Raw genomic sequence first — 23,120 nt, 5'->3', positions numbered from 1 at the left:
GAAGATTGATGGGTTAATTGCAGACGAAAAGGAGCATGTTACACTTGCATTGAAAAAAGCTGTCACTGAATTGTACATGTATGCACAAAAAAAGGTTGCTGCTTTGTACGTGGAGGCGGAGGAAGAAAGTGTTGAATCCTCTAACATTGTTGAACCTGGTAATGATGTGTCAAACATATATTCAAAATTTCTGTGGACACCAAAGCCGATTTCTGGATCAGACCCAGCATCTTCCTTAGTCATTAACCTTGGAGAGTATAAATGGTGTGCAACTTTCTTAATTTTCTATTTATATATTCAAGAGTGAATAATTGTAAAGATATAAGTAAAGATTTATATTCTTAATGTAGGACTTTCATAGTTCGTCGGACGGGAACCTCGTTGCAATTTCAGTTATTTGCTGATGGAGACAACAATCCAAGGTTGAACTTTTATGCTCTGTGCAAATTAGCGATAATTCACCCACTTGACCCCGGGCAAACTGATTGTTTTGGTAGTTTTTTTTTATAAAGTTATTGTTTTTTAAAAAAGAATTACTAATACTAACTATTTCATTTGAGTTTATTCAGATGCATTTAGCTTCGTTTCTAAAGATTACATGGGCGATGTATTTGGGCTTGCGGCTGCCTGTGAAATAGATTTTCTTGACCCTGAGGGTAATGTTAAAGTAGAATTGCAGATTCAGGTGATTGGGTAAGTCATTATGTGTGCATTAGAAATATCATTCTATTTTTATTGGTCAACATACTCATAGAATTTTAACCATATTACTAAGTATATTTATCAATAATAGGCATCAGGTGTCACTGCATTACATGCAACTCATTGTGTGATTGTTTTTAATGCACAGTGAAAAAGTTTTCCCGCCTTTCCTTGAAAGGAAGTTTCGAATTGAGCTTTTTTTGGCGTTTACGACAGATTTGGACAACATTTGTTCTACATTCTTTGAGAAGACAAAAGAAAATTTGAAGAGTCTGGTTCAAGATAAAAACAAGGGGTCAAGGTATTTTTTACTTTTTTCTATGAGCAAGTTTAAATTGATATTTTATTTATTATTATGGAGTTGACAAAAGAGTTACAAACTTACGTGATATTGTTAATTTAATATATGTATATGGTTTGCATTTGAAGTTTACTAATATATGGTGGAATGAGTAAGGACTCTAGGCATCTTGTCATTAGTTGCCCTTAAACAAAAAACAATTAATATTATGAACATATGTTATTGTATGTTTGGCATGTCTTAGTTGATTAATTTATTTTTTCTTTCTGAAGCAATGTCTTAATTAGATATAAGTTGGGAAGGAACTAATTATTTTAGGATTGGGTTTCAAAGTCATATCCCAACAACTTTGCTACTTGTTTTTTTGCTGTTCACCATCCAACAATCTCTTTTCCAGCAAATACTTTAAACTTTTATGGTCATTCCGTATGATGAAATGGCTCTCCAATAAGTAATGCCTTCACTTTTATACTTCCAGGACAATCGCCATCAATTCCCTCTCATACGCAGGCTTTAATCTGCTTCTGTCTGCCAGTGCTTGGCTAAAGAAGGCCAACGGTTTTCCCTGTTGCATCAGCACTGCACCCAATCCGATCTCTGCTGCGTCAGTTTCTATCTCAAAGGGCAAAATAAAATTAGGTGTAGTTAATAATGGTAATTCATCCATCTTCTGTTTCAAAGTTTCGTAAGCCTTGAGAGCTTCCTCACTCCATTTGAAGCAGTCTTTCTTCAACATTTGTATCAGAGGCTTAGCAATCAAACCATACCCCTGTACAAATCTCCTATAATACCCGGTTAAACCAAGAAACCCTTTGTTCAAAAAAAAAACCAAGAAACCCACGTAACCCTTTAGGATCTTTTGGACAATGCCAGTCTTGCATTACTTTAATTTTCACAGGATCAACAGAGATTACTTTAAATCTCATTTTTCAAACTGAGTCATGCCGAAACAACACTTCTTTGCATTCACCCTCAGGACATTGATTCTTAACAGATCAAGTACTATCAGAAGATGATCAATGTATTATCAGAAGACGGGCTTGAGGGTCCCTACTATAAACCAATCTATCATCAAAGAAGAGCAAAAAAAATATTCTTTGGAAAGGCTTAAAAATATCATTCATCAAAGCTTGAAACGTGGGCGGTGCATTACGAGATATTCAGAATGTCCTTCATGAGTTCAAAATTCAGTCTTGTGAATATCACCCTCTTTCGTTTGAATCTGATGATACCCTAATTTCAAATCCAATCTTAAAAATTTTACCGCTCCCCACAACTCATCAATCACCAGAATTGGAAATTTATTTGTAGTAATCTTATTAAGAGCCCTATAATCAGTACAAAACCACCAACTACCATGTCTTTTCTTAACATGAATTAAAGGGCTAGCATATCGACTTACCGTGGGCCTGACGAGTCCTGATATTAACATGTCTGTAGCAAAAGCATCAATTGCTTCCTTCTGACTGTGCCGGTATCTGTAGGGTCGGATGTTGGGAATTCGAGTCGCCTCCTTGATTTCAATAGCATGATCATACGGGTTGCGTGGAGGCAATTCTGATACCTCTCGAAACAGATTAACATACTCAGGCAATTCTGATACCTCTCGAAACAGATCAACATACTCTCTTAACACCTCCAACCCTGCTCCTTCCCTTTTCACCTCATGTGTGTATAAACCAAACAGATCAGCATTCTCTCCCCAGGTTGATCTCTGAATACCAAATAATTGACACAAACAAGGTAGTAAAAAATGAGTGCCGGGTCGTAGGATCGGACGATCCTACATGCCACAGCCTCACCGGCGTGCTCCGTACTTGTTCTGGGTCAATTTTGTGTGTTTTGTGGTTAGGATCGAGTTCCTGTACAGGAAGGAACGTAATGAAAAATGAGTTCGGCTGGCAAAATTGAAATTGGGCTTTACGAACCGGGTTGGGTCCAAATTAAAAACCTGGTTCCCTATATATAGTTATGACCTGGTTTTTTCATTCTTTCTCTTCCCATCCCACCTTCACGAAAAAAACCCTAACCAAAAACGGCCACCGTGTTCCCTTTCTTCATTCATCCATTCTCAGCTTCGAAACGGCCGGTGTCGTTGCCTTTCTCCCTCCACGGTGTTTTGAAACAACCTTAACCAAGAACGACGGCCATGCCACTGTTTCACGAACGACGGCCGTGTTCCCTTTTCCGGCAAAGTTCTCGCCGTCGTTCACTCTCTTCCCTCACCTAAACCCGTTTTTGTTTTCTCCTCCATAACCCATAACTCTTTTTTCGAATTTTCCTTCCTTAACTCTGTTTTTCACACAACCTTTTGTAACGGCTTCAACATGGCAATATGTTGTTTCTATTGAAGGAGGAACAAGAAAGGTGAATTGTAAATTCTGTGAGTGCCCATTTAGTTACTCAAATCAACAGCTCATCATTCCTTTTGCTCCCATTCACTAACGGTTTTACATGTTCCCCTTTTTCTTCTTTGCTTCCCATTTTACCCCTTCTCTTATACACATGTGTCAATGGTTCTTCCCAGGGCATATCAAATTGTGCGTGATCTTACTATTAGATGGTTATCCTTGAGCTCTTACTAATTTTATTGATCCTAGTGAACTTGTGCAGTGTTATTCAGATGAAGTTTATAAGTATGTAGTCATGGGACCTAGAAAATGACGAATTGTGTGATTAAGTTATGATTTTCCTAATGGATTTCAACTTGTAAGTTTTAAGAATATATGTTGGCAAGCTAAATATTAGATATAAGAAAATCTAAGTGTTTTTTTATTTTTTATGTGCATATCATGATGTACATGTCAGAGTAAAACAGAAGGGAATTTATCACTATTCTTCAAGTGCAAAAGAGGCGGCTTTAATATAGCCTTATTATTCAAGTGCAAAAGAGGTGGCTTTAATATAGCCTTACGAAGAGATGAAAACAACTAAATAAAATGACTACACTAACTTAAATGTGAATTGTGGAAACACTAAGTCAATTCCATTAGCACTCCCTAACAAATAGGAATAATTTACTACATGATAGGAACAAATCCTATGACTGATATAGCTAAGTAAATCAGTTTCAACAGTACAAATGTTGTACAAACGTTGCAGGAGTCTAAGTTTGTATTTGATGCTTTTGTAGGAGTCTATGTTGTATAAATGTTGTGAATTTAAATGTTATACTCTTAATTTATGAGAAATGAAATTTTGAAACCCATGTTTTGTTATTCAACAAAAAAAAAACGGTCGTCACACTCCCTCAAATTTTTTGTTTGCTAATTAACTAATATGATTTTTCAATATTTGCAGATTCTGTACTTTCATAGAAGAAAGTGGCCAAATTTCAAAGGACCAAATGTTTTGGGAAAAACAAGATGTAATTATGGAAGCCTTGGTGAAGCACTTCTTTGTAGATGGTGCTGTGACATCTCCTTTGCTAATGGAGATATTATACAATGGTTATCAATCAATAAATGCTGACAATACTACGGCTAAGTTTGTCAGAATTGAGAAAAATAGGTTTGGGTTGGTTGGTGATGTTCCATCCCTAATTAATATCGTTGTTGGTATAGGGTATAAACCTATGAAGGTAAACACACCTACTGAAGAGGATTATGAAAGCATTGTCACAGAGTTGGGTTGCAGGATTGTGGAAATATTTGTTCTTGACTATCTATTCAGGTACCATTTATGATATATTTATTGACCTGGTCTTGTTTCTTTATATTAAGTATTCGTGTGATTGTTTAATCTTAGAAATCGTGGTTGGGCCTAACACAACCCCACAAAACCGGCTTGTGATGTGAGGATTGTCCCCACTTATAAACACTTTGTCAGGCCATTTCCTGTCCGATGTGAGACTCTTTAAAACACCTTCTCACGCCCAGGACTGAACATCTAGAGCGTGGAAATGAATGATGGGTGGCCCGATAGCGGAAACCTGACAGCAGGTGGCCCAATGGATCTTGATGAAGAGGCTCTGATACCATCTTTGAAATCGTGGTTGGGCCTAACACAACTCCACAAAACCGGCTTGTGAGGTGAGGATTGCCCCCACCTATAAACACTTTGTGAGGCCATCTCTCGTTCGATGTGGGACTCTTTAATTTGAATAATTTAGAATGAATAACTTGAATAATTCACAATGATGTATGCAAGCTTATATACAAGAGAGAATCTCTCATGAAAACAAAATAAGGAAACTAAATCAACCATAATAAATAGAGAATAATCAACACTCCCCCTCAAGCTGGAGCATATACATCCAGCTTGTTACATATGTAATCAATCTGAGGTCCCCGTAGAGGTTTGGTAAAGATATCGGCTAGCTAATCATTGGAGCTCACTGAAGAGGTTTTAATGATGCCGGAAATTATCTTCTCTCTGATAAATCGACAATCAACTTCTGTGTTTTGTCCTCTCATGAAAAATTGGATTTGACGTAAGATACAACTCCGACTGATTATCACACTTAAAGTTCACAAGTAGCAAGTGCCATAGCACGATACTCCGCCTCTGTACTTGACCTTGCAACAACAGTTTGCTTTTTACTTTTCCATGAAATTAAGTTTCCTCCCATTAGAACACAATAACGAAGTGGATCTTCTATCATTCACATCACCTGCCCAATTTGCATCTGAATATCCAACAATATTGGTATGGCCTCTGTCTGAATAAACAAGTCCTTTTTCAGGCGACCCTTTAATATACCGCAAGATCCGAACCACAGCATTCCAATGGCTATCACAAGGTGAGATAAAAAATTGACTCAACACTAAAAACAAACGAAATATATGCTCTAGTCATATTGAGATAATTTAGCCTCCCAACTTACCTCCTGTATCTTCTTGGGTTAGGATACAAATCTCCTTGGTTCCGTAAAAGCTTCACATTGGGGTCCACATGAGTATCATCTGGTTTACAATTAAGCATCCATGTTTCTTCCAAGATATCGAAAACGTATTTTCTCTGAGAAATAACAATGCCTACTTGGGACCAAGCTACTTCAATCCCAAGAAAATAACACAATCGACCTAAATCTTTTGTTTGAAAGTGGCTGAATAAACGTTGCTTTAGGTCTTTAATGCCTTCTTGATCATTGCCAGTGATAACAATGTCATCTACATATACTACAAGATAAATGACTGGGTTCAAAGATGAACGTTTAAAGAATACAGAATGATCTGTTTCACTACGAATCATGCCAAACTATTGAATAACCTTGCTGAATTTTCCAAACCAAGCTCGAGGTGATTGTTTTAGACCATACAATGATTTTTGTAACTTGAAAACAAGATCGTACTCCCCTGAGCAATAAAGCCAGGCGGTTGCTCCATATAAATCTCCTCTTCCAAGTCACCATGCAAGAAAGCTTTTTAATATCAAGTTGATACAAAGGCCAATGGTTCATAGAAGCCATTGATAAGAAAACACGAACAAATGCCATTTTTGCAACTGTTATAAATTTGAGTGTATCCTTTTGCTACTAATCGGGCTATCAAACGATCCACATGTCCATCAGGGCCTACTTTAATAGCAAAGACCCATCGACAACCAACTTTAGATTTCCCATGTGGAATTGGAACAAGCTTCCATGTACTACTAGACTCCAATGTATTCATTTCATCAATCATTGCTTGCCTCCATCCTAGATGAGATAATGCTTCCTTGACGGTCTTAGGAATAGAGACAGTAGATATAGCAGACACAAAAGCATGATGCAATGGAGACAGACGATGATAACTCAAAAAATTATAAATAGGATGAGGATTAGAAGTAGACCGATTATCTTTACGAAGAGCAATAGGTAAGTCAATTATAGGATCAGGTGGATCAACATTGGGTGAAAGGATTAGAATAGAACTTGAATCATCAGAAATAGTAGGGGTAGTCTCTTGGACAATATTGTCAAAATCTGTAGGAGCACTTTCTGGAATTGTGACATGCCGACGTTCATAAGTAGCACCATAGCGACGAAACCCAGGACGAGTCAGTGACTGTGGAAGTCTCTGAGTAGGAACAAATGGTTCAAATAGAGGAATTGGTAGCACCTGAGAAGTAGAATGAGAAGTAGAATCTGATGTACTTGGTGTGGTAAAGAAAGGTGTATCCTCAAAGAAAGTAACATCTGCATAAACATAAAAACGATGTGTAGATGGACAATAACACCGGTACCCTTTTTGAACTCTGGAGTACCCCCAAAACACACACTTGACAGCCCGTGGAGACAATTTATCACGACCAGGAGAAAGATCATGAACAAAACAAGCAGAGCCAAAAACTCGAAGTGGGACAGAATACAAGGGGTCCTTAGGAAACAAGAGAGAATGAGGAATCTCATTATCCAAGACCGATGATGGCATGCAGTTGAGAACCGCGTCACCCCAAAATTTTAAAGGTGCATGAGCATTGATCAATAAGGTTCGAGCTGCATCTACTAGATGAAGATGTTTCCGCTCAGCGACACCATTTTGTTGCGGTGTGTGTGGACAACTAGACTGATGTGTGATACCATGAGAAATCAAAAAGGAGTTAAATTGTGTAGAAAAGTATTCTTTGGCATTGTCACTTCTCAAAACTTTGATTGTTTTCCCCAACTGAGTCTTTATCTCTAAACAAAAAGTCTTAAATGCACTAGACTATTCTGAACTATCCTTCAATAAGGTTATCCAAGTACATCGCGAGAAATCATCGATGAAAGTAACATAATACCTGTATCCTAAATTAGAAGGCATGCGACTAGGACCCCAAATATCAAAATGCACAATATCGAAGGCATGCTTAGATCTTTTATTGACACTGCTATGAAAAGATGTCCGAACATGTTTGCCAAGTTGACACGACTCACAATCAAGAGACTTTAAATGTGAGAGTTATGGAACCAACACTTTTAACTTATCTAGACTTGGATGACCCAAACGATGATGAATGATATCTGGAGATGCATAAACATTGCATACAGTTGGTGAAGGTGATTCAAGGTAACAGAGACCTTGTCATTCAGAGCCTGCTCCAATTTGATTTCCTGTACTTTGGTCTTTTATAAAGAGAGATGTAAATGTTATAAAACAATTGAGAGAACGAGTAAGCCTACTGATTGAAATCAAATTGAAAGGGCAGCCAGGTACAAATAACACATAATGCAAGGGTAGAGATGGCAGGGGTGAAGCTTAATACCAGTAACTTGTGCCTTAGAACCATTAGCAAGAGTAATGTTGTGAGATATTTTAGGAGGTGACAAATCATAAATAAGTGACGGATTACCAACTACATGATCAGAAGCACCCGAATCTAAAATCCGTGATCCCATAGAATGAGATAAGCAGATTGTAGAATTACTGAAATGAGCCAATGTAACCGAAGTTGAAACCTTTTGGGCAGCCATCAAATACAAACAACGGAAAAAGCAAACCGTAAACCGTTCAGTTCAACAATACTGATAAATGTGCAGATATGCACAATGAATGAAAAAGACCTTCTGAACAGTTGCAGCAAGAGGAAAAGAACCTCAAGAACAGACACAGCTGAAGCAAAAAATCACTGAAACGCGCCTCAAACGTGAGACCCAAAAGCTGGAAGGTGTCCCAACAGAATCAGGAACAAAAAACGAGTCTACTGAAACAAGCGCCGCCGCAAACAGGCGTTCAGAGGGCGGCACGTGACACACACGCGCCGTATACGGAGGCGTCGCGTGGCGGCGCATGCGGAACCTTATGACGGAGAAACTTCTAATGAAGGCAGATCGGAGTGTCCCGGTCACAATGGTATGGCGCGTGTCACCGGTGGCAGTCACTCTGACTGTGTTTAAAAACAACACTGGGTCGCCGGCTGAAACCCTAAACCAAAACAGCGGAAGGTACCTGACCAGAGAGCTCTGGTACCAATCTAAACACTGGGTCGCCGGCTGAAACCCTAAACCAAAACAGTGGAAGGTACCTGACCAGAGAGCTCTGGTACCAATCTGAATAATTTAGAATGAATAACTTGAATAATTCACAATGATGTATGCAAGTTATATATGTTGAAATTTGGGGCCTAACTCATCCTTACAAAACCGGCTTGTAAGGTGAGGAGTGCCTCCTCTTTATAAACTCTTATCAAGAGTAGTATCTACCCAATGTGGGACTAATTCCACCCCCTCAAAGCCAACACAATGAAGGTGTTGGAGGCTGCAATTAAGGCTAACCAAAGGTCACAATTTAGGCGACTAGGGGCGGACCGCAATTAAGGCGGAATTTCCAACAATATACACGAGAGAATCTCATGAAAACAAAATAAGGAAACTAAATCAACCATAATAAATAGAGAATAATCAACATTTAATTTCAAAATTTAGTTAATAATAAAAAGTGTGATACAATAGTGTCGGTAGGCTTTTTGCTTGATATCCAGGCTGATCATATTCTAATTATTTATTTAATGGATGCAGGAATAAAATTGAGGTAAACTTTACTCAAAGTGAGCTCATTCAAACTGAAAAGAAGTCCAAGAAAAAAGGAGAAAAAAAGGTGTGTCATGCATATATGTTTATCATCATTTTTATGTTTATGAAGAAAAAAAAAATCTTGTTTTGTAGGCTAAACCAAAGAAAAATGATAAATGTGTAGAAGAGAATAAGCAAACGGTAAACTTGATTTTGGCTGTAAATAGATGGGTTTTTCTTATTTTCTTAACTACTTACTAGAAACTGTTTGTGGCTGCAGCTAAATGATGAATCGATTGCAGCAGATTTGAAAGAGGATACGTCTTTTCTGAATAGAGTGAGAGCTTTGCTTAATTACTTGTTTATGTGTGCCCTAAAAAAGCATGAGGTTATTGCTACTACTTTGAAAGAGAAGATTGATGAATTAACTGCGGAACAACAAGAGGAGTATGTTGCATGTGCATTGAAAAAAGCAGTCACTGAATTGTACGTGGAAGCACAAGAAAATGTTGTTGCTTTGTATGTGGAGGTGGAGGAAGAAAGTGGTAAGCATCTCTTTAAACATAGCAAGAAGATCTCCTTAATATACTCATGCTTATTTTCCTCTCTCTCAAATCTCAGTACGCAGGTTGAGAATAACATTTCGTAATGTAATTCGGGATCTTTTGGAATCCCATAACATTGTTGAAGATGGAAATAATGTGTCAAAACTATATACGAAAACATTGTTGACACTAAAGCCGATTTCTGGATATGACTCTTTACTCATCGAACTTGGAGAGTATAAATGGTATGCAACTTTCTTAATTTTCTATTTTATATATTGAAGAGTGAATAATTGTAAAGATATAAGTAAAGATTGATATGCCAATGCAGGACTTTCATGGTTCGTCGGATGGGAACCTCGTTGCGATTTGAGTTATTTGCTGACATAGACAACAATCCAATGTTGAACTTTTATGCACTTAACACATTAGCGATAATTCACCCCCTTGACCCCGGGCGAACTGATTGTTTTGGTAGGTTTTTTATTATTTAAAAAAAAAAAAAAAGCTTTACTATTACTAACCATTTCATTTGAGTTTATTCAGATCGATTTCACTTAGTTTGTAAGGCTCACCCGGGGGATGTATTTGATCTTGAGCGTGCCTGTGAAAATGGTTTTCTTGACGCTGAGGGTAATGTTGAAGTAGAATTGTAGATTCAGGTGTTGGGGTAAGTCGTTATGTATGCATTAGAAATCTCAATCTCATTCTACTGTTGTTGGTCAATATACTCATAAATTTTTTACCTTGTTACTAAGTATATTGACCAATAACAGGCATTGGGTGTCACTGAATTCCATGCAACTCATTGTATGATTGTTTTTAATGCACAGAGAAAATGTCTTCCCACCTCTCCTTGTAAGGAAGTATTGAGCTGAGCTTTTTTTGACGTATACGCATATTGTGGACAACCTTTGTTCTAGATTTATTGAGAGCACAAAAGAAAATTTGAATAGCCTGATTCAAGATAAATATGCATGGTCAAGGTATTTTTTACTTTTTTTCTACGAGTAAGTTGAAAATGATATTTTATTTATTATTATGAAGTTGACAAAAGAGTCAAAAACTTACATGATATTGTTAATTTAATACATGTATATGGTTTAGCATTTGAATTTTACTAATATATAGTGGGATGAGTAACAATCTCGTCATTAGTCGCCCATATGCGAAAAACAATAAATCTTATGAACATATGTTATTGTATGTTTAGCATGTCTTAGTTAATTAGATATTTTTTTTATGGAATGTCTTAGTTAATTAGATATAAGTTGGGAAGGGACTAATTATTTTAGGATTGGGTTTCAAAGACATATCCCAACAACTTTGTCATCCATCTTTTGCTGTCCACCATCCAACAATCTCTTTTCCTGCAAATACTTTAGACTTTTATGGTCAGTGCGTATGATAAAAATAGCTCCCCAACAAGTAACGCCTTCCCTTTTGTACTTCCAGGACAATCGCCATCAATTCCCTCTCATACACAGGCTTTAATCTGCCTTTGTCTGACAATGCTTTGCTAAAGAAGGTCAACATTTTTCCCTGTTGCATCAGCACTGCACCCAATCCGATCCCTGATGCGTCAGTTTCTATCGCAAAGGGCTAGTTAAAATTAAGCGTAGCTATTAATTGTAATTCATCCATCTTCTGTTTCAAAGTCTCATAATCCTACCCAAGAGCGCTTAGATAAGATGGCACATGTCTCTTCTAGTTTAACCAAGGTCCTGGGTTCGAATCCAGCCTTGGACATGCAGCAGCGTTAAAACTCTTAAGGAGAGTTTGCTGCCCATTTGGGTCCCACAAGGCTCGAGGGATTAGTCTCTGCAGTTGCACGTGCAGTGGATACCCGGTTTACGCCAAAAACAGAGTCTCGTAATCCTCGAGAGCTTTCCTCACTCCATTTGAAGCAGTCTTTCTATAATACCCGGTTAAACCGAGAAACCCACATAACCCTTTAGGATCTTTGGGACAAGGCCACTCTTGCATTACTTTAATTTTGACATGATCAACATATATTACTTTAAATCTCGATATTCCAACTGAGTCATGCCGAAACAACACTTCTTTGCATTCACCCTCAGGACATTGGTTCTCAACACACCAAGTACTATCAGAAGATGATCTATGTACTATCCGGAGATGAGCTTGAGGGTCCCCACTATAAACCAATATATAGTCAAAGAAGAGTGTTGGAAATTCTGCCCCGAGCGTGAGGGGGTGTGTCGGTAATCCCACCTTTGTTGCGATCTGCCCCTGGATGCCTCGTATTGGCTTGCCTTGTGTTGGCTTTGAGGGGGTGGATTTAGTCCCACATCGGTTAGATAGGACATAAAGAGGAGGCACTCCTCACCTTACAAGCCGGTTTTGTAAGGATGAGTTAGGCCTCAAATTTCAACAAAGCAAAACAAATTTTCTTAGGAAAGGCTTAAAAATATCATTCATTAATGCTTGAAACGTGGACGGTGCATTTGGCAACCCAAAGGGCATTTTGAGATATTCATAATGGCCTTCATGAGTTCAAATTTCAGTTTTTTGAATATCACCCTCCTTCGTTCGAATCTGGTGACACCCTGATTTCAAATCCAATTTTGAAAATTTTACCGCTCCCCACAACTCATCAATCACCGGAATTGGAAATTTATTTGGAATAGTAATATTATTGAGAGCCCTATAATCAGTACAAAGCCGCCAACTACCATCTTTTTTTTTAACATGAATTAAAGGGCTAGCATATGGACTTACAGTGTGCCTGATGAGTCCTAACATTAACATGTCTAGCCAAATCTTCAATTGCTTCCTTCTGACGTTGTAGATATCTGTAGTGTCGGATGTTGGGAATTCGAGCCCCCCCTCCTTGATTACAATAGCATGATCATACGGTCTGTGTGGAGGCAATTCTGATACCTTTCCAAACAGATCAACATACTCTCTTAACACCTCTAACCCTGCTACTTCCATTTTCACCTCGTGTGTGTATAAACCAAGCAGATCAGCATACTCTCCCCAGGTTGAGCTCTAAATACTAAATAATTGACACAAATAATAGTAACAAAAGGATATAACAAATTATGCTGGCAAATAGTGACATTATTGATGTTAACTGTGGGTAAATTCCCTTACAAAGACTGGAATGTTAAACAATTTATGGATTAATAATCTCCTTGCAGTAATGGAACTTACAACAATTTTATTAATGGAACTTACAAACATGATAAACTCTCACTAAGAAAATACCCTCACTGAGATGAGAATGGTTCTCACTATTCCAGTCCCTCTTTCAACTCCAAAACCAGTATGCTCTTCTTCACACCCTTTCGGTCAATCTTTTCCTCCATTCCCCTGCTGCCACGTGTCTATTTAGTTACTCAAATCAATAGGTCATCATTCCTTTTGCTCCAACTGACCAAAGGTTTCACATGTTCCCCTTCTTTCTCTTCTTTGCTTCCCATTTTACCCCTTCTCTTATACACATATGTCAAGGATACTTCCCAGGGAATATCAAATTGTGTGTTATCTTACTATTAGATCGTTATCCTTGATCTCATACTAATTTTATTGATCCTAGTGAACTTGTGTAGTGTATAATTGTGATGAAGTTTATAAGTATGTAGCATAAAAATGATGAATTGTGTGATTAAGCTATGATTTTCCTAAAGGATTAAAACTTGTAAGTTTAAAGGATATATGTTGGCAAGCTAAATATTAGATATAAGAAAATCTAAGGTTTTTTTTTGTATGTGTATATCATGATGTACAAGAGGTGTCTTTAATATCCGAGTGCACAAGAGGTGTCTTTATTATTCGAGTGCACAAGAGGTGTCTTTAATATCCTTACAAATGTTGTACAAACGTTGCAGGAGTCTAAGTTTGTATTTGATGCTTTTGTAGGAGTCTATGTTGTACAAATGTTGTGAATTTAAATGTGATACTCTTAATTTATGAGAAATGAAATTTTGAAACCCATGTTTTGTTATTAAAAAAAAAAAAAAAAAAATCGGGCGTCACACTCTCAAACTTTTTGTTTGCTAATTAACTAATATGATTTTTCAATATTTGCAGATTCTGTACTTTCATAGAAGAAAGTGACCAAATTTCAAAGGACCAAATGTTTTGGGAAAAACAAGATGTAATTATGGAAGCCTTGGTGAAGCACTTCTTTGTAGATGGTGCTGTGACATCTCCTTTGCTAATGGAGATATTATACAATGGTTATCAATCAATAAATGCTGACAATACTACGGCTAAGTTTGTCAGAATTGAGAAAAATAGGTTTGGGTTGGTTGGTGATGTTCCATCCCTAATTAATATCGTTGTTGGTATAGGGTATAAACCTATGAAGGTAAACACACCTACTGAAGAGGATTATGAAAGCATTGTCACAGAGTTGGGTTGCAGGATTGTGGAAATATTTGTTCTTGACTATCTATTCAGGTACCATATATGATTTATTTAATGAAATGGGATCTTGTATTTTTTATATTAAGTATTCGTGTGATTGTTTAATTTTATGAATTACTTAATAATAAAAAGTGTGATGCAACAGTGTTGCTAGGCTTTTGGCTTGATATCCAGTAGACTGTGCAGGCTGATCATATTCTAATTATTTATTTAATGGATGCAGGCAAAAAATTAAAGTGAACTTTACTCATAGTGAACTCCTTCAAGGGATCCGTCTGTATGGATGGGAGAGAAGAAGCAAGACAAAAAGCCATAGATTTGAAGCAAATTAGGCTAAACATTGCCACCTTTGAGTTTGACATTCCACCGAAGATATGTTCGGGAAAAAAGAAGAAAAAAAACCGGTCATGAGATTTATGAAGTAGCAACCTATTTAGAAAGTTATAGGGAAACAAGAACGGGTGAAGATCCTCTCCATTTGGCAAAATAAATGGAGTTTTGCAAGTTGGAGAGAGATAGACATAAGAAATAGATGATGGGTCCTACCACTAAGTGGGTCCCACCATCATTAATTATATTTGACTTTTTTCAAGATTTTACGTGTCTTTATCTCTCCAAATTGAAGAAATGGAGAAACACATAAATGAAGAGGATCCTAACCCAACAAGAACATATTCTTTAAAAGGTTCTTTCATATATTGTTTGGACAGAGGATCTACCTAAATTGTGTTCTCTCATGATTAATTTGATATTATCTGCTACGTTTTTGCTGAGATAATTATCATATATTTCAAATATGCATGCGACAGAGAATTGAGAGAAGGATCTAGTAATATTATGCTCCATTCTAATCTTTTGACATGTCATTTTTTTATACCGTTTTGAAATAAAATCTAATTCCTTCAAATAAAAGTTAATTAGCAGCGAAAATACAATTATGCTTCATTCCAATCTTGATATTTCAACATTTTTTTATCTTGCGTCTTTTGCAATAAGAAATCACTTTTAGACGAGAGAGAAGATAAATGTTAAAATATTGATATATGTTGATGATCTTGTGATTGTGTATGTAGTAATTCTAAACAAGAAGCAATCACGATTTCTAAGTCATCAAGCGAGACCAAATTTTTTCAATTCATTTTTTTGAACTAAAAGGCACTTTTACTTTTCTTAGCGAATAAATCAGATGTCAATTTTATACGAAACTAAAATTTGTCTTGACTGAAAAATTAAATTGTGACCTCCTTCACTATGTTAATGGATAAATATAAATTTTAAAATATCGTATTTTCAATCCAAATATCGTATTTTATTGAAACGTATAAGACCTATTAACCACTGATTATTATATTTATAGCAATAACAATGACAATTAATATTTTTTTATATATTTAATATAAAAAATATCAAGCAAAAGATATTCAAAAGCTAACAAAAATTCAGCGTAATGTTTGAAGTCATGATAGAACCTACAATGTATTGAATAATCACATTTGACTAAGAGAAACCAACAAATGATATTGACACCACATATTCACTCAAAACCTTAAGACATTACATATATTGGTCATCTCACTTACATGTTGTTTAATGTCTACTCTTGCGTCTAATGTAGATGTTTAATTCACGCGTGACACATTTACATCTCTAGCTTAAATGTGAGACTTTGTATATGAGATATGGTGAAATAGCCAAGTAAGATCAGAGCCACAACATTGTAATAAGAAGAGAGAAAGTAAATTGAAAAAAAAAGAAAGAAAGAAGATGAAAAAATAATTTGAATATGAGAGGAATGATGATGGGAAAAAGTGAGTTGTTGGTAGTTTTATGAGTTTGTTGAAGATTAATTGTTAATTATGCCATAAAAACATTAGACACATTAAAAAAAATGCCACTTCAATTTAAAATATTTAATAAACATGTATGTTGTCAACTCAACATAGCACATCTATATACATTATTTTCTACACCAAGATGGTATTTTGGAATTTTTACCAGAGAGTTCATTGGAAATACTAATCACCAATCAATCCCCTCTAATGACTATACATATTGCATGGAGTAAAAATAAATAGATTGTTAAGATTTCACTTTCAATACATAGTAGTACTACATTAGTTGTACCGAAGTACCAGATTTTGAATATGTTATAAACAAATTGGCATTTACATAATCTAGTAATCATTACAAACTTCACAAAGAGCTTCCAGTCATTAACATTTTTCCAGGCTATGACCCCAGTGTCTAAAAAGATGAAAGCTGAAGTTGGACCCTCCAAAAACAAAAGTACTATAATATATAAAGTCATAGGAACAGAGATCTAGGCTAGCTGGGGTTTGTAAATTTGTAATCATTATGTCAGTTGAATTTCATTATAGCTACACTGAGAATTTTGTCTTGGCTTGGAGAGCCTGGAGCCTTATTATTTGTTGCATCAAATGATGATCATATGCTGAGTACTGATATGTGTCAGCTGAGTCCAAAGGACACAAACCCAGCTCCCCTGCAGTCAACATGCCTCCGGCACGTCAAGATGGTTTAATTAAGATCGGACAGTCAAAATTCAAATCAGTATTTTAAATTATAAATTTGAAATCAAAATGTGCACTTTTTTGGACCGTCTCATTTTAATCGAACGATTGTTGATACCCTAACTTGTGAATGCGAAATTCACTAGGTGCAGCGAGTCCGAATTCAAAGGGCACTAGCTACTAGATTCCTCTATCCCTTATAATTGATGGAGCTGACATAACTTAACTTTTTTTGTTGGTGGTGGTGGGTGGTGCTGCTTGTCTAGTGGGTGTGGATAGCAATTGGCACTCAATTTGAAACATTACAACAACTATATATGATATGATCGTGGCCTCGTAGTAATTCTAAATCGAAACTACTAGTATATGCTTCTTGGAATCCTATGCTTGAAGGGGACCCAAAATATTTCTGGTGCAATTGGAACTTTTAACTAGTGGAAGCACATGCAATGCAAATTGTAACCACAATGTCTTAAATTTGATTTAAACTCATAGAAAGGTGGAACTTCAACATCAAAGGTAAGACAAGAATTTAGGACACTAATAAAAAGGGAAAAAGTAAATTAAATAAAAGACAAGCAAGCATCCTTCAGCAACTAATTAAGAAAATAAAGTCAACTAGAAAGTGAGCAGTGTTTATTTTTTTAGAGGAATGAGCAGTACGTAGCTATGTATGTGCTATAACTCTGTCCCATGTTAGGTTTTAACATATATCAAAAAACATCCTTTCAAAAAAAAAAAAAAAAACATATATAAAAAAATATGTTTTGTGTAACATGCACGACCAAGATTATCTTACATTGTGCATACATGTTTTTTCTCACTATTGAATCAACAAGTTACATCATATATTACTTACTTTAATTGTAAAATTTATTGATCAAAACTAATTTATATATAATGTAAAATTTATTTCGCTTGTGTACTATAAAATTGACCTAACTTTTTTGTAAATAAACGAAAGAATATCGTATAACTTTATAAAATTATTTGTTTTTGAAACAACTTTATAAAATTATTAGATATGTTAATTTTCATTAATTTATAATTGATTTAGAGTATTACACGTAGTATTAATTTGATGGTAGATTTATAATAAAATAGCTTGATTAAAAATAAAATTTGAATAAAATAACTACGGTTACATGAAAAATGAACAATAATTTCACTGTTACATTAAATATAGTTCATTGCTAGTTCCACTATATAGGTAGAAGTTTGCCACATCTTCCATGGTTTCTTTTCTTGATTGGTCACAAGCTTTTAGACACTTATTTTTTTTTATCAAATAATGTAATGATTAGAAATTCACATTTTTAAAGTGAATAACCGCATATAATATACAATGTATCTATCAACTGAGCTAAGTTCGTGGGAGACCTTGAACACATTATTTAAGCGCGCACACAAAAATACATTTTATTTAATTATTGAAAAATATATATTGTTTTGTTATTTTTTCGTTCTACCATATCTCATTTGTTTACGTGTGCCTAAATAGAGTGTCAAATGCTTATGACCAAGCAAGTATTTTCACATTGAGGCTTATTTTGTCAGATTATGGTTGGAGAGTGATTCTTTAAGAAAAAAAATACTACATTAAAAGTATAAAATAGTTGATACTTATTTAACTGGTCAAAATATAATAATATAATAATACTAATAATAAAGACACCAAAAAATTATTACGTCATGCTTGGGAGGGGCAATGTGAGCTGTACTATCACCAACTTTGTTTTTTTTTTTTGGGCAATACTATTACCTACCTTTTTTTTTTTGAGAGAATACTATTACCTACCTTGTTATGTTAATTAGCACAAACATTATCATTTCATTTGGTTTGGGACGTTACAAATTTAACTTTGCTGGTAGTAGCTATTTTTTTTTTTTTTTTGAGGAATGGTAACTAGGTTTGTGTTTTTTTTTGGGTGAACGGTTTGTTGTGTTCTTTATTTCGACGTATACATTCAACAATAAATAAATGATCTGGTTTATGAAAAATGTCTATTAAAAATATTCACAAGAAGATAAAATAAAGAATGAGAGAACAAAAAATGGGAGACAAATTTAACATTTTTTCGTCATCTCTTATATATTTTACTCACATTAGTTCGAGTTCAAGTTTAGTAGTTGACTTAACACTAAAAGATCAAATAGATCTAGAAAGAAAACAAAAGAATATAATGTAGACTCATATGAAAAATAGTCAAATGATCAACAAGCTACGCAACCAATTAGTCAAATGAAAAATATTGACTTCCATTCAGACATCTCTCTTTAGGATAAGGAAAAACAAGAGCAAATTTACCTTTGGAGGCAAATCCTGAATAGTAGATTTTTCATCAAATATACAAGCAAATTCTTGAGCTTCCAGCTTCAATCGATTATTTTCTTCATAGAAAGATGACATTTATATTATATAAGCAAGGTGTTTCAGGTTAGTAGAAATAATTACCTGCAAAACATTTTATGAGATTCAGATATATATAAGAAGCTTCCTTCTGAATATTGATCATATATACCAAAAACAATATATAGAAAATTCAATTAATTATAAAATATAACGTGTGCTGATGATGATGTGGAATGGAGGGAGCCCCCAAGGAGGTTTGTCGGAGACAGATTCGCAGAGCCCGTTTGGCTTACTGGCCACCTCCAATATATATATGATCTGGGAGGGAAGGGGGAGACTGGTTAATATAATTATATGGAGGTGGACAGAATGCCAAAATAGCTGTGGAATAAGCCATCTGACAAACCCTAGAGGCAGTTTATATTTTGAAGAAGTCAAAGGAATATTATGAGTTTGTGACTTGTGATGGATGATGATATAATAAAGATAAAGAAATGAGGAAGTAAAACGTTATATATATATATATATAGTGGATAGCTAGCTTTTTCTTGTGGAAAAGAAAGAAAGTTGCATAAGCGTGCATGGACTTGTGTTATGTTCGGCGCTTCACTGTTTTGAAGACTTTTTCATTCTATCCCCATGGTTCTGTCTCTACATGAGTAGTATTCCTGTGTGTACATATACGGGCTACAAGAATTGTATTACTGCAACAAATTTTATTTGTATTGTTTATGTATACCAGAGATATAATTGTATTGGAACAATTTCCGGGACAACATTTTCTCTTCTCTTCTTATTAGACAAAAATAATAGTGAGACAAAGCATAGAGAGAGATAGTATCAAAGAAATATCATTACTCATTGATAATATTATTAAATACTTAAATAAATTACACTCGATTCATCTTCCTTAAGAATTAAATATGAACTAAAATTTTATCCATTTTAACATAATAAAGAAAAGAAATATTAAAATTTAGGATTATGCTAAGGTGTGCCCTAAGGACACATGTTAGAGTTCCCGCAAATAGTAAATATTAATTAAAAAAAAAAGTAATAATCAAAAGTTTAAGAAATAAATTGACACAATTTTCAATACCGAACTTCTATCTTTGACACCTTATCATGTGCCCCTAACATTTCCCTAAACTTTATGGGAGGTGTCTTATGTGGATGTGGTCTAAAGGAAAACCTTACTATTTTTAGTAAGTTTAATAAAATATTACATCTATTCACCATTATTCTTGTTATCATATTATCGGGTTCATCGCGTAGTAACTAATCTTTGTAAAGAACATTGAGGCATAAGGTTGTTCTCTCATCCCAATTGGATTTTTTCATACTCAAGAGCCAGGTGTTGAATCCCTTGATCACTCGATTAAAAAGTTCAAATCTCTTAACACTTAATCTAAACATTTGTTGGTTCTATTCTTGATTTGTTTATTCTTATAAAATTTATGTTTTATTAAAAATGAATAGAGGCCACATTAAGATCACTTTTGAGAGATCCATATACATGAACCCAAATTTCTATCTTTGATTTAGTTTGATTTTGAAAAAAAAAATCATCTGAGATCTGATCTAATTAAGCTGTTTTTAGATATTATTTTTTTGTATCGGTTTGTTATTTTAAGAGATTTGAACAACCTTTTTTGAGACAACTTTTTGAACAACCAAAGATATAAAAAAAAGGCTTAAACCTACTTTTCACCCTCTAAGTTTGCAAAAGTTGCAATTTTAGCCCCCTTTTAAAAAAAATGGCAAAAGTGACCCTATGTTTACCATATTTTGCAAAACACCAATTTTGATCTGGTCAATCCTACATGACATCCCACATGGTAATTTTTATTTTATTTTTTTCATTAATTAATTCCACGCGTATATATCTTAAATTAAAAAAAAAAAAAAGGCAAATTGTAAGGGACACATGAGTAGAGAAAAATCTGGAAACACTTCATCTTCATCAATTGAAAATCTGGAATCAAAATCACTAACTTTACACAACCAATGAACTAAAACATTAACACTAAAAACATCATGTACAACCATATGAACATACACAAGTATTTTCTCTCAAGCATTCATTCTAAAACCCAGTCTTCATGGTAATTTTTGTTCCTTCTTCATCTTCCCACTTTTTGTTCTTTCATTTCTAATCCAAATATATTGAAAGAACACCATATTCTATGCGCCCTTTTCTCCTCTTTACCTGCTTCAAAATCTCATCTTTCTTCATTGAAACAACACCAACTTGAAATTTTGAATCAAACCCATTTGAGATTAAGGGGTTTTGAACGACTCTGGTGTTTTGATTTTGTCAAACTACCATCATTCAAAATCTCATTTTTATTCATTGAAACAACACCAAACAGAGATTTTGCATCAAACCCATTTGAGATTTAGGAGCTTTGAACATTCGTAGCACACGGATAGGGAGAAAATGGAGTTTCAAGATTGAAACTAAACTTGAACAAGACAAGTTTGACCATGTTAAGTTGATGAAGAAGGTTGAGAAATTCTATTTCCGTTTGAAAATGCTATAGATCCGACTGGGTTGAGGGAGAATAAAAAATGGTGGTCGCGGCGGCGGAATGTTGTAGAGAGAAGAGGGAAGCGGCATGTGGGTTGAGGGAGAATAGAAACCTCTCCCTTTTTTCTTTCTTTCTTTTTCGCACGTGCTGTCCTTTTTTTGGCCAATTTTTGTTTTTTTTAATTAGTTAATTATACGTGTGGAATAAAAAAAAAATCAAGAAATACACAGGTGGCATGACACATATGGTTGATTGAGTCAAAATTGAGGTTTTGCAAAAGGCGGTAAACATGGGGTCACTTTTGCCGTTTTTTTAAAAGGAGATCAAAATTGCAACTTTTGCAAACTTAGTAGGTAAAAAGTGCGTTTAAGCCTAAAAAAAATGTAAGTATTAGCAAGGGAACCAAAACTATGTAGAGAGAGAATAAAAACACAATTAGAGTATGAGATAGAGAGTTATCATAAAATGACTCTACAAACATCATTTCTCTATTTTAATTTGGATTTATTTGGATATAACCACCTACTACTTTGGTTTCCATCTCGGGTGCAGCACTTTGCATCTGATTATGATATAGATATATTTTTGGCTAGCTGTATTTGACGATGATTATCGTTTGCTTTATTTTTATTTTTTTTGGAAACGGTTGTTATCTTCTTAACTTTCTTTTGAGATTTTTTACTGTGAATTTTGACTTGCTGCAAAAGGAGGATGCAAAATGGGCTGGGCGGCTGCCATGTTTCCCACTCAGTTTCTATTTACTTTGTCAACTCACTATTTATAAATTCAACCTTTCACATTTATTCTGTAGTGCATTTTAAGTAAAAAGGAAAGAAAAAAAACTATGATACACGTGTAAAATGGCTTGTTTAATTTGAAGAGTAAAAAAAACAAAAGGCTTGTTTGATGATGTTTGGAATTTGAATATCAAGACATTTGCAAAAGATTACTGAATATTAGTAGTAGTTAATCTTGTTTCATAATTTAGGGTCTATGTTTTTTCATAATATTAATTAGGATAATAATTTTCTGTTACATAATCATCACACGCTTTTGTGGAGTGTAAAACATCTTCATTCCTATCCTATGAATCATGAAGTACAGGAGAATATCAATAAGATTGTGGTTTTGAAAATTGTCGTCTTCCATCATCTCAAATGATTTCAGTATTGATTGGAAGAATATCAATAAGGCTGTTAACAGTACAATTTAGTTTTATTTTAAAACTTTTCGTGCTTTAAAAATATAAAACATATTTGTGACTGTTTGGAACAAAAAAAAAAATCTGTATTTAACTCAAAAAAATATCAAAGAAGCACAAGAGTTTTACAAAAAATTCAACTAGT

General features: G+C 34.8%; 1 protein-coding gene across 8 annotated transcripts; it reads left to right on the top strand.

Moving 5' to 3' along the window:
• Positions 1 to 123: 123 nt before the first annotated feature.
• On the top strand, positions 124 to 15,120 carry LOC11439926 (TNF receptor-associated factor homolog 1a). Of its 8 annotated transcripts, none has more exons than XM_039829552.1 (15): positions 137 to 264; positions 362 to 422; positions 570 to 693; positions 919 to 1,003; positions 1,482 to 1,657; positions 4,304 to 4,675; positions 9,423 to 9,501; positions 9,570 to 9,617; positions 9,697 to 9,961; positions 10,038 to 10,206; positions 10,293 to 10,435; positions 10,508 to 10,631; positions 10,795 to 10,947; positions 14,021 to 14,392; positions 14,583 to 15,120. In XM_039829552.1, the coding sequence occupies exons 6-12, from the start codon at positions 4,350 to 4,352 to the stop codon at positions 10,615 to 10,617; spliced, it is 1,140 nt and encodes a 379-aa protein (XP_039685486.1). In that variant the 5' UTR covers positions 137 to 264; positions 362 to 422; positions 570 to 693; positions 919 to 1,003; positions 1,482 to 1,657; positions 4,304 to 4,349; the 3' UTR covers positions 10,618 to 10,631; positions 10,795 to 10,947; positions 14,021 to 14,392; positions 14,583 to 15,120. The 8 variants fall into 8 exon arrangements, with proteins under 8 accessions (XP_039685481.1, XP_039685486.1, XP_039685484.1 ...); XM_039829550.1 differs by lacking the exon at positions 1,482 to 1,657 and having other exon boundaries at positions 851 to 1,003; positions 4,304 to 4,452; positions 4,567 to 4,675; XM_039829546.1 differs by lacking the exon at positions 1,482 to 1,657 and having other exon boundaries at positions 851 to 1,003; positions 14,021 to 14,169; positions 14,284 to 14,392.
• Positions 15,121 to 23,120: the final 8,000 nt, after the last annotated feature.

Source organism: Medicago truncatula, chromosome 8 (assembly GCF_003473485.1).
Source record: "Medicago truncatula cultivar Jemalong A17 chromosome 8, MtrunA17r5.0-ANR, whole genome shotgun sequence".
NCBI lineage: Eukaryota > Viridiplantae > Streptophyta > Magnoliopsida > Fabales > Fabaceae > Medicago > Medicago truncatula.
This window is presented reverse-complemented; position numbering and strand designations above follow the sequence as displayed.

Coding starts and splice junctions, on each gene's coding strand:
- LOC11439926 (XM_039829546.1), top strand. Junction 423..569: donor GATGGAGACAACAATCCAAG/GTTGAACTTTTA, acceptor GAGTTTATTCAG/ATGCATTTAGCTTCGTTTCT. Junction 9,502..9,569: donor AGAAAAAAGGAGAAAAAAAG/GTGTGTCATGCA, acceptor CTTGTTTTGTAG/GCTAAACCAAAGAAAAATGA.